The sequence below is a fragment of the Tamandua tetradactyla genome, chromosome 2 (assembly GCF_023851605.1).
Source record: "Tamandua tetradactyla isolate mTamTet1 chromosome 2, mTamTet1.pri, whole genome shotgun sequence".
NCBI classification, from domain to species: domain Eukaryota; kingdom Metazoa; phylum Chordata; class Mammalia; order Pilosa; family Myrmecophagidae; genus Tamandua; species Tamandua tetradactyla.
Genome location: NC_135328.1, coordinates 76,012,348 through 76,024,833, shown reverse-complemented (window position 1 = coordinate 76,024,833; position 12,486 = coordinate 76,012,348). Strand labels below are relative to the sequence as shown.

Genomic DNA, 12,486 nt, shown 5'->3' with positions numbered 1-12,486 from the left:
TTGATTATTAGCTTTTCCATTTCTGCAAAGTAGTCTGTTGAAATTTTGATTGATATTGCACTGAATCTGTAGATCAATTTTGGTAGAATTTACATCTTAACATTTAGATCTTCTTTGATTTCTTTTAGCAATTTGTAGTTTTCTGAGTACAGGTCCTTTATATCCTTAAATAAGTTTATTCCCCAGTAATTTATTTTTTTAGGTGCTATTGTAAATGGAATTTTTTTCTTGATTACCTCATTACTAGTGTATAGAAACACCATTTTTTTTGTTTTGGTGGTGGGGATACATAATCCGAGAATCGAATCCGAGTCTTCCACATGAAAGGTGAGCATTCTACCACTGAACCTGTGCACCCACACCACTGATATTTGAGTGTTACTTTTGTATCCTACCACTTTGCTGAGCTTGTTTATTAGTGCAAATATCTTTGTTATTGTTTTTTCAGCATTTTCTAAAAACAGGATCATGTCATCCACAGATAATGACAGTTTTATTTCTTCCTTTCTAATTTGGATGCTTTTTATTTCTTTTACTTGTGTAATTGTTCTAGCTAGAACTTTTAGCACGGTGTTGAATAGCAGTGGTGATAGTAATCATCCTTGCCTTGTTTCTGATCTTAGAGGGAAAGTTTTCAGACTCTCCCCATTGAGTATGGTGTTAGCTGTGGGATTTTCACATATGCCCTTTATCAAGTTGAGGAAGATTTCTTTGATTCCTACTTTTTGAAATGCTTTTATCATGAAATGATACTGACTTTTTCAGGTGCCTTTTCTGCAACACTCGAGATGATCATATGATTTCCATTTTGATTTGTTGATGCAGTGTATTGCATTGGTTGATTTTCTTGTGTTGAACCACCCTTGCATGCCTATAATAAAATCCACCTGGTCATGGTGTATAATTCTTTTAATATGCTGTTGGATTTGATTTCACAAGTATTATGTTGAGGATTTTTGTGTCTATATTCATTAGACAGATTAGTTTGAGGTTTTCTTTTCTTGTAATATTTTTATCCAGCTTTGCTATTAGGGTGATGCTGACTTCATAGAATGAATTAGGTGGTGTTCCTTCTTCAATTTTCTGAAAGAGTTTGAGCAGAAATGTTAATTCTTCTTGAAATGATTGATAAAATTTTCCTGTGAAGCCATCCAATCCTGTGCTTTTCTTTATTGGTAGGTTTTTGATGACTGACTCAATCTCTTTACTTGTGATTTGCTTGTTGAGGTCTTCTATTTCTTTTACGTCAGTATAGACTGCTAGTTTGTTTCTAGGAAGTTGTCCATTTCATCTAAGTTGTCTAGTTTGTTGGCAAGCAGTTCTTCATAGTAACCTCTTATGATCTTTTTAAATTCTTCAGGTTCCATGGTAATGCCCTCTCTCTTGTTTCTGATTTTATTTATTTGCAGCTTCTTTCTTTTTGTCTTTGGCAAGCCTGGCTAAGGGTTTGTGGATTTTATTGAGCTTCTCAAAGAACTAACTTTTGTTTTTATTGATTCTCTGTTGTTTTTTATTTTCCATTTCATTACTTTCTGCTCTCACTTTGGTATTTTTCTTCCTGCTTGCCTTAAGATTGGTTTGTTATTCTTTCTCCAATTGTTCAGTTAGGTCGAGGGTTTTAAATCTCCCTTTTTAACGTAGGCATTTAGGGCTATAAATTTCCCTCTCAGAACTGTCTTCACTGCATCCCATAAGTTTTCATACGTTGTGTACTCATTTTCATTTGTCTCACAATATTTGCTGATTTATCTTGCAATTTCTTCTTTGACCCACTGATTGTTTAAGAGCATGGTGTTTAACCTCCATACATTTGTGTATTTTCTAGTTCTCCATTTATTGTTAATTTCCAGCTTCATTCCATTGTGATTAGAGAAAGTGTTTTGAATAATTTCAGTCCTTTTAAAAATTATTGAGATCTGTTTTTTGCCCCAGCATATGATCTATCCTGGAGAATGTTCCATGAGCACTTGAGAAGAGTGTATATCCTGCTGTTTTGGAGTATAATGTTCTATAATTGTCTGTTAGGTCTGCTTCAGTTATGATATTATTTAGGTGCTCTGTTTCTTTACTGATGCGCTATTAGATGTTCTGTCTACTGGAGAAAGTGATGTGTTAAAGTCTCCCACTATTATGGTAGAGTTGTTTATTACTCCCTTTTGTTTTGCCTGTTTTTGTCTCAAGTACTTTGGGGCACTTCAATTAGGGGTATAAACATTTATGATTGTTGTTTCGTCTTGGTGAATTATTTTCATTTATTTATATATAGAGTCCTTCCTTATCTCTTATAACATTTTTTACATTTAGAGTCTATGTTGTCTGATACTAGTATAGCTACTCCAGTTTATTTTGGTTATTACTTGTGTGGAATACCTTTTTCCATCCTTCACTTTCAACCTGTTTGTGTCTTTGTGTCTAAACTTAGTCTCCTGTAAAAAGCACATAGATAGATCATATTTTTTTTATCCATTCTGCCAACCCGGGTTTTTTATTTGGAGAGTTTGAGTCACTAACAAAGTAATTATTGCAAGGGCATTTTTTATACCAGCCATCGTATCCTTTGTTTTTTATTTGTCTGATCTACTTTTTTCTCTCTTTTCATCTTTTTAGTTACCCTTACTAGTACTCTTCAATTCTGTACCCTCCTCCAGACTTCTTTCTCCTGGCTTTTCTTTTTAGCTGGCAGAACTCCCTTTCGTAGTTATTATAGGGCTTGTCTCTTATTAACTAACTCTCTCAACTTCTGCTAATCTGTGAATATTTTAAACTCTCCCTCATTTTTGAAGAACAGCCTTACTAGATAGGGAGTTCTTGACTGGCATTTTTTTCATTCAGTATCATCAGTATATCGTTATCACTGCCTTCTCACCTTCATGGTATCTTATGAGAAATTAGCACTTAGTCTGATTCTGCGTCTCTGGTATGTGGTGAATTGCTTTTCTCTTGATACTTTCAGAATTTTCTCTTCTGCATTTCAGAGTCTGATTAATATGTGTCTTGGAGTTGATCTATTTGGATTTATTTTGTTTGGAGTACATTAGGCCTCTTGGATTTGCATATTTATGTCTTATAAGGGTTGGAAAATTTTCAGCCATTATCTGTTTGAATATTCTTCCTTGCTCTTTTACCTTCTCTTCTCTTTTTGGAACACCCATGATGCGTATGTTTGTATGCTAGGTGTTGTCGTACATTTTCCTCAGACCCTGCTCAGTTTTTCCCTGTATTTGTTCTTTTGTCTATTCAGATTTGGTTATTCTGTCTTCTAGCTACTGATTCCTTCTTCTGCCTCTTCGTATCTGTTGTTGTGTGTCTCTGGTATTTTTTTAATTTCATTTACACAGTCTTTTATTTCCATAACGTTTGTTATTTTTCAATGTATTCTTTCAAATTCTTCTTTGTACTCTTCTGGAGTCTTCTTAGTATCTACTATCTCTTTTATATACATTTTCCTTCATTTCTTTGAATTGATTCAGGAGATTTGTTTGAACATTTTGATTAGTTGTTCCAGATTCTGTATCTCCTCCAACTTTTTGATTTGTTCATTTGACTGGATCATATCTTCTTGAGTTTTAGTGTGCCTTGTAATTTTTTGCTAATATTTGGCCATCTGATTATCTTGATGGGTCTATTCTGAAGGTCGGTTTCTCTCTCTTATATAGGATTTAGTTGTTGCCTGGATTTGTTTTAGGGCACTGCTTTGATGGTTGGGTCATCATTATCTCAGGACTGGATACCCTTGCGAGGTGTGCAGACTTGCTCCAATATGCTTGGGATAGGGACACAAATTATAAAATATCTCTTAGCAGTAAAAACAGATCCTCACCTATATTCAGACATAGAACCCAAGCCTACAGGGACCCATGGCAGGATCCAAGCCACTTTTCAGAATTTCTGAAAAGCTTTGCAGTTCCACTGCACTTTCTAGCTTTCCCAGCAGATGGCACTCTCCAGTGAGATTCTTGTCCTCAGAAGCTGTTTACTTCCTGGAGTCTTGTAGCTTTGTACCCAGCAGGACTGAACCTGTAAGGTTCCTGTTCCCTCACTTCACTGGCCAAGATCTGGGGTGTGTTCCCTCTATACTTGCGGCAGAAGACTTCCACAGCCATCCCAGTCTATAACCATCCTGCAGGCAAGGGCTGCCCACTGCTGTTTCTGTCAAGGGTAGGAGATGGGCACCAAGCCCCATAGCTAGAATGACAGTTTTTGTTCATGTTCTCTTAGACTCTTTTTCCTTCACTGACCTGGACCTTGAAATGTCTCTCTTGTTCTCCAGGTCCCTAAATGTTGATTTGGAAAATTTTTGCCTAGGTACTTGCTGCTTTTAGGGATGATTTTGCGATTCCCTTACTAACCTTCTATTTGGAAGCTCTTCTTGCTGCCTTTTTGTTTTTTGCCCTCCCCAGTGGCTTGGATCTGCCATGGGTCCCTGTAGGCTTGGGTCCTGTGTCTGTATATAGGTGAGGATCTGTTTTACTGCTATGAGATATTTTATAATCTGTGTCCCTGGTGGGAGGTAGGAAGGATCTGTGCTGCTGCCTCTAGACCCTTCCCAAGCTGTGTAGGATGTAGTGAGGAGAAGGGTATAGGACCAGCTGGTCTGGGATGGAAGTTTCTTATCTGATATTTTTTTCATTTTTAAAATTTTGGTTTGGCTTTTGTGAGATCCTTCTTCAGTCTTTATCTTCTTCCAGAGTTCTGAACAAGTGAGGTTTACCATTTTTTTGTTGGATCTCTAGATAGTGGTTTCTAGTATCTGTCTTACATTGCCATGTTGATAATGTCACCTAGGACATTTTTTTAAAAAAAGTTTTTGTCTGGTATGTCAAGGCTTGATCCTCCTTATTGATAATTTTTCATGCCTTAATCTTCTCCTTTGCCTGGGCCATTACTCTCCCCCAGCTTTCTGTAGGAAAGCTCTGTGAGCTATCTTCTATACACAGAATAAGTTCTGGAGTGGCAAGTCCCTCAGGCCACCATCAGACAGATTGGCCAGGCATACATACTCCCACTAGGCATGAAGGTTACTCTTCTCTCTCTGGAACTAGGACCACTAGGAGTGTGGGCCAGTTCTGCAGTGAGCTGCTCAGGGGCAGAGAAAGGGTGAGCCAGGATACCATGAGATCCTATTACTTTTATGTAATCTTTTTCTGGATTCAATGCTCATCCTGTTCCTTCAGTCTTTTGTCTTCTTGAATTTTGAGAAAGATGTTTCTGCCAGTTCTCGCTGGTTATTCAAAACTTCTGTCAGGGATGGAGCCCTAGATCATCCCATTCTGCCATTTCTATCAAGGTAGGTTTCTATTATATTTTAAGTAAATGCTGAGTGAATGAATGAATGAATGAATGAATCATGGTTCTACAGGTCTTTTAACATCATTATCTACATCCTTGACCAAGTATAGTGTTTATTCAAGTGGAATGTCGTTGCAGGCTAGAATATGCAGTTTTTCCCACATTCTTTTTTCCCTGAATAATTTTGCAGCATTTTCCTTCAGCAGACAGTGATGGAGCATTTTTTTACTGTCCATCCCTGTGCTGAGTACATGTAATGGAAGAGAAATAAAACACTTCTTCTTTCCAAAGAGCTTCTAGTCCAGTGGGGAAGACTGACATGTCCACGAACAATTCTAGCATAATAATTTCAGTGTTTTTATAGAGGTAGTACAAAGTGTTACAAGTACCTGGATTAGAGAGGTACAGCTTTTCCTCTTGCAGAATAAACTAAGAAATTTATGTAGCTCTTATAAGAAAGGCTAAATTGAGTAGGATTATGGTATAACTCTTCAGGTAAATCACAATTTAAAAAAAACTTATGGTTTTTCATAATAAAAGCTGCTGTTTATTGAATAAGTAGCATGTGTTTAACACTTAACGTATATTATTTCAATTACTCTTTTCAGAAACACTTTGGAGTGGATATGATTAACCTTATATAGAATGAGATAATTGATTGGAAAATAGGGTTAGGTAGGAAAGCAAAGCAAATAGTTCAAAACCTTCAATAGTCAATAAATAAAATAACTGGAACTTAACCTGGATTTATCTGACACCAGAGATTCAACCTTTTCTATTGTGTCATGCATTTTCATTAACCCTGTCATTAGTTGCAATAATAAATAATACACTTAGTTTTAACATTTTAAAGGACAGATCTATTTATGAAAAATCAGTTGTGTACTTTTAGGAATGCCAGCAATCATCCTTTATACTATTATAGATATGTTGTGTATCTTTGTTTATTTATTATTATTTAAGATCTTTTTACTTTAGATTTCTAATAAGAAGCTCAGTTCTATTCACAATTGGTGACAAAAGAAGTAACACTCACAAGATATAATAACAGAAATATTTGAAAATGCAATGTGTTTTAGGCTCTCACCATTATTAAAGTATATTGATGCATTTTAAATATTAAACACATTTTTCAATAAGCCTGTACACTTAAATAGAATTTATGGTATCTCAGAAAATTGGAGCAACTGCCAGTATCCCTATCTATATCATGAATTTCTGTCCTGAAGGACGCTTCTTCTATATGGGATTTATAATTGCTTCCATTTAGTGCTAGACCTATTTTGTAGCATTAAAGTAGAGGATTATTTAGTGGAGTTATTTTTAATTCAGTTAAGCGTAGTATATAGGCTAAAATGTACATTCTGCACACTCCCTGAAGTTGTTTGTGATGTGAATAAGTTGGAGATCTGTACAATACTAGTGGCATCTACTTAGACGTCTCTTCCATCCATATCTAATTTCCTCACAATAACTTGGATTTTGAATTATAAGCATATGAAAGTGGTTTACATGTGGACGTATTTGGATTTCTTCCAACTAAGATAATAAATGCAGAGGTAAGTTGATTGCCAGTACATATACCATTTTGGTATAGTCTTCTTTACCTTGTTGCCCTGGTGGGATGCTGAGGAAGTTAAAATCCCCATCTTTTGCTTAAAGAGCTTGTAAAGATTATGTATATGACTTTAAACAAGAGAGGATTAAGACAGATTGACTGCAAACACTTGTTTCCTGAGGTAGTCAGCTAACCTCAAAATAATCTGAAATCAAAGCCAGGGTCAGTAACTGTGACCCCCTGTAAGTTACTTTCTGACCATTTGTAAGGGGTGTTTGTATAGTTTGGACCTCAGTGAAATTGCTCAGTATATTTGGTCAGCTCTTGGTTATGTAGGTTGGAGATAAAATAAAGTAAGAGGGATGGGTAGATTAATACTTGGACTCAACGGGTAGCTCAAAATTCTCATTTCAGCCTTTTCTCTCCCAATGAGTGTCTTCCCCCTTTAATCATAGCTGTTAACCAGAAGCAGAGATGACTGAGTTGAATGTCTTTGGATCACTTTATTACCGGTAGGCAAAAACTGGAAAGTAAAGTGGATCTAAATAAATAGCCTAACATGGATGCAGTGAAAGGGGTTAGGGATATATTCTGAAAAGGAAAACAACAAAAAGTTTAGTCACAATAGAATGATTGTAGCAATTTAGGACTACAGGGGAGATAAAATAAGTAGGTCATTCAAGAGGCTGCACAAATACTAGCTTTCTTGAATTTTTTTAAATTTCTAAATGGATTATAACCTTTTAATTTCCTGTTCCTTAATTTTTTCTAAAAGTGTTATGGGAAATAAATGATTTAGGAGTAAAGAGGCATAATTTCTTATGAGTAAAAGAGTAAAGACAAATAAGCAGAGACAGGCAATGCAAGTTATTTTCTATTTTGTCTACCTTTGTGGGGGGCCAGTATCAATATTAAATATTCATATCACTATCAATATCTTACCAGTTTGATCACTTCTGCTACCTTTCTCTCAGAGACAGAGGGGTGAGTAAAAGAGCCCAGGTTTTGTCTTTAAAAATATGGAACATGGGATGAATATGATTGAAGTAACAGGAACAGTGAAGGGTGTGAGTAGAGCTGGCAGAGCTCAGAATGCAAGAACTGGTGAGTCCCAGGGCAGTATGTGCTATAAATTGTGCCAAATACTAGGTTGCTGTAGACTGATAAAATGGTGCCTTCAGTGAGCCCACAGGCTAGTGACTGACTGTGTATAGGTAAAATACAAGGATATACACCTTCATAGTCTGGCTTTTACATTTTTGAGAACCTTTTACTCGAAGGAACTAGACTAAAAATATGATGGTAGATGTTGAGAATTATTTGTTTTTATAAGTTCATTCACAAATAGAAATTTAATGTTGAGCTGTTTGAGAATAACTTTTGTTATATATTACCTGTTATATATGCTTTTCCTGTGTTTTTTCTACTGTTTTGTTGTAATACTGTTGCCTAGCTCCCAGCCATAGTATTATGTCAGCTAAAATTATCAGCTGTTGAAACAGGTAGATCATTAGCATGTGTGATAGTTAGGTTCAGGTGTCAACTTGGCCAGGTGGATAGCCTCTCTCAAATATATCTCTTGGGTGAATATAGGAATACTTAAGCAGTGACATGATTGTCTTCCTTCACACAACCTCTTTCATAATATATCCAATATAATATCCTATCAGAAACACTTAGGGCACATTGGGAAAGAATTACATCCATTATAAGTGTTTTCCAAAGAAATGTCAAGATAATTTCAGCCATAGAGATTGCATGCTGATTTATGCTGTTTTTTGCAGGGGAGAATAGGAGAGCTGGAGGTGCAGTTAAAACATAGAAAGCAAGGACCTGAGGAAGTACAATACAAAAAAAGCACAGCCTGGCTCTGGTAAGGAGATGGCCTTCTGCTGCTCAGTATTTTTACTGGGAAGTCAACTATGAAGGGAAGGTAATTATTTTTAAAGGCTTTAATAGTGGGAGTTTTAACTTCTGTATGAGCCTGAAGGAGAAAAAATCAGATGCTCTTAAAAGTCTATTTCCTATCCACTTTACAGATAAAATTATAAGGAGAAATTTGCTCATAAATTTCATGTATTTTTTATCGTTTTCTAAAGCATTGTGAATGAGATATGAAAAGTGTTTATTTCTCCCTTTTCTCCCTTTAACTAATTACTTAAATGATTTTGAATGAAAAATTATTTTTCCCATTCAGTTCATTGCCTTCCTATCTCACATTTAGTCAATGGATACCCTTCCCGTCTATTCACTCCATCTCTCTCCCCTAAGGCATCTTCATTATTAGGAGGAATTTCGCCATGTCAGGGCTTTCATTTCTTTGGCAGACATTCTTTAGGGAATTTTCACTATATTTTCTAGAAGTGTGTAGTACTAGCACATTATGAGCAATTCAAATTGTTACATGAGTTGGGAAGAATACCTTGTATTTCAGTTTGCTAAGGCTGCCAGAATGCAATATACCAGAAATGGTTGGGCTTTTACAAAGGGAATTTATTAGGTTACAAATTTTTAATTCTACAGCCATGAAAATGTCAAGGCATCAATAAGAAGATATCTTCACTCAAAAAAGGCTGATCACATCTGGGGTTTCTTTGTTATATGGGAAGGCACATGGTGACGTCTGCTGTCCTTTCTTGGCTTCTGCTTTCAAATGGCTCTCTCAGCTTCTTGCATTTCCTGGGGCATTTTTTCCCACATCTCCAGATGTCTGTGTCTTGGTTTCATCTCTCTGCTCTGTGTGTTGGCTCTGAGGTCTCTCTGTTTCCTGCCTTTTATACTCTTCATAGAGGGCCCTAGTAAAAGGATTAAGAACCATCTTAATTGGGTAGGTCACATCTCCATGGAAACAATTTAATCAAAAGGTCCTACCCACAATAGGTATGTACCTACAAGATTGAATTAGAAGAACATGGTTTTTCTGGGGTACATAACAGTTTCAAACCAGCACATTCCATACTCTGGATTCCCAAAAAACATGTTCTTTCCATATACAAAATACATTCAGTCTATCACAATATCTCAAAAGCCTATACCATTTCAGTAACAATATAGATATAATACAAAGTCAGAAATGGTACAGAATCTCATCAAATCAGCTGCAGGCATGGTTTATCTTATGGCAGAATTCTTCTCTGGCTGTGGACCTGTGAAACTTAGAACAAATTACCTGCTTCTAATATACAATGAAGGGATAGTCATAGGATAAACATTCCCATTTCCATAGGGTGAAATTGAAAGGAAAACAGGGGTCACTGGACTCAAGCAGTTCTGCAAACCAGCAGGGTGAATCCCATTAGATTTTTGGGGGGGAGGGAGGTGCAGTTCATGGTCTGGAAATCGAACCTGGGTCTCCCACATGGAAGGTGGGCATTATAACCACTAAACTTCCCGTGCACCACAAACTCCATTAGATTTTAAGGGCTGAGAATAATTGATAGAATGATGCTTCATCCTCTGGGGCTTGAGAGAGCGATAGTCCCATCCTTTCCAAGGGCATATGCAGTGGCCCTGCTGTCTCCAAACATGTGAGTTGAGTGTTTCAAAATAACCAAGCACTGGGGACAGTACCTTATTCTTGGCCCCACCCTCTTCAAGCGTGTGGATGACACGCCACTCTCTGCCATCTCTGGGGCACACACTTAACCCCTTCAGAAGACTGGGGTGGCAGCCAGACTCTTCCCAACCCCTAGAGAATTTGCTCCATTGTTACAGCAGCCTAAATGTAACTAAAGTGCCCAGAATCTAAATAGTTTTACCTGCAACCATAGGTTGCTCTAATATAAAACTCTGTACAAAGGTTACTTGTTTTTAGATTTGTGTTTACTGACAGTTGGTAAATGTAGAAAAGCAGAAACAGTCAAGATGTGCTTATGTGTATATATGTAGTTAATTAATTTTATTCTAAGTTTTATTTTCCAAGTTTAAAAAAATAGTAGCTGTACACTTTAAAATGGTATGTTGGATTTAAAATTAAGAGAAAAAATTTGGGTTTTACTTCTTATATGATATTATCTTTTACATATAGTTTTAATTTCCTCTTCTGAAAATGATAATTTTGTGGGTGGCATGCTCTCCAAATTATAAAATTATATTTGCAACACATGTACATCCCTAGTGAAACTCATAGGGTACATGTATTTGTGAATAAATAAGAGGTAGGTTCCCAGAATTTTTTTAAGATTAATATAGAACTAGAAAATTCACAGTTAAACTTGCAGTAACTGATGAGCTATCTTGAAGTCAGCTCTTCAATGTCCTCACTAAATTGGAACATAACCCCAAATCCAATCTCAGGCAGGCTGTTATAACAACTGAGTTCCTAGTGTAGCCCTATCAGAGCCAGTTTATTCAGTTTATGTTTATATATTTGGTTTTAAAGTTTATTCAATGGCACATCAGATACCACAAATTCAAAAAATCCAAGTGTGATAGTCTGGTGACAGTGTAAAAAGTGAAAACTGTTACAAAAAGCAGATTTTTAAAAAGCTCACTTGCCTAGGCCATTAATTATAGTTTCAGATACCCCAGGACCACTGAATACACCTGGGTTATAATTTTATTGCTTCAAAAATATTTATTGAGTATCTTTTATTTCCTAGGCACTGCTCTAAGCACATGTGATATATCAGTGAACAGAACTCTATTTCTGTCCTACCAAAGCTTACACTCTACTGAAGGGAAATAGACAATGAGCATGTAAACAAGTGGAAATAGTGTATGATAGGTTTTGATTAGAGGAAGGAAAATAAATTAGGGTGTAGAGAGTAGAGAATGCTTAAGGCAGGAGTGGGTTGAGGTGGGGGTTCGGGAGGGCCTCTTTACTAATATGATATTTGAATAAGACCTGAAGGAAGTGATGAGTGAGCCGAGCTAATATCTGGGGAAGGGCATTCTAGAAGGAGGGAAGAAATTCAAAAGCCCTGGAAGTGTGCCTGGCAAGGAGGCCAGTATGGCACTGAAAGAGCAAGGAGGAATGTAGTCAACATGAGCCAGAAAAGTCCAGGGCTTCAGATTCCTGAAGGCCTTTGTATGTGTGTAGAAAACTGGGACTCTGAGTTAGATGAAGAAACATTTGAGGATTTTAAACAGAGGATCTGACATAATTTTAAAGGATCACTCTAGCTTCTTGTATTGAAAATACACTAGATGGGAACATGGTTAGAAGTCTTTTGCAATAATTCAGACAAGAGATGGGAGTATTTTTGGATTAGAGTGGTAGTAGTGGAGAGATGTAGTTAGATTTTGAATGTATTTTGAAGGCAGATTCCATAGGTTTTAAACACTGATAGTTTGAATGTAGGCTGAGAGAAAGAGAAACCAAGGACAGCACGAGGATTTTTAATTTGGTAACTAAAAAAATGGAGTTCCCATCTACTATGATGGGGAAGACTATAGAATAATAGGTTAGTGGGGAGAGGCAGGACAGGAATAATGTTTTGGACTTGTTAAGTCTGAGACGCCTAACTAGATCTCCAAATGAAAATGTCAAGTAGGCTATTGATCATATAAGTCTTGAATTCAAGGGAGAGGTCAAGGCTGGAGGTATACATTTAGGAATCATCAGCATATTGCTAGATGGCATTTAAAATCATGATACTTGATGAGATCATCTAGGGAGAGAGTAAGGATAGAAAAGA

The 12,486-nt window shown here is 36.5% G+C and overlaps 1 protein-coding gene across 5 annotated transcripts in view; it reads left to right on the top strand.

The window, feature by feature from the left end:
* FOCAD (focadhesin) overlaps positions 1-12,486 on the top strand; it is a 415,741-nt gene that overhangs the window by 313,774 nt on the left and 89,481 nt on the right. For all 5 annotated transcript variants that reach the window (XM_077148045.1, XM_077148042.1, XM_077148044.1 and 2 more), the window contains one exon: positions 8,632-8,720. In XM_077148045.1, coding sequence (XP_077004160.1) covers positions 8,632-8,720 — 89 coding nt within the window. The remainder of the gene's footprint in view (positions 1-8,631; positions 8,721-12,486) is intronic.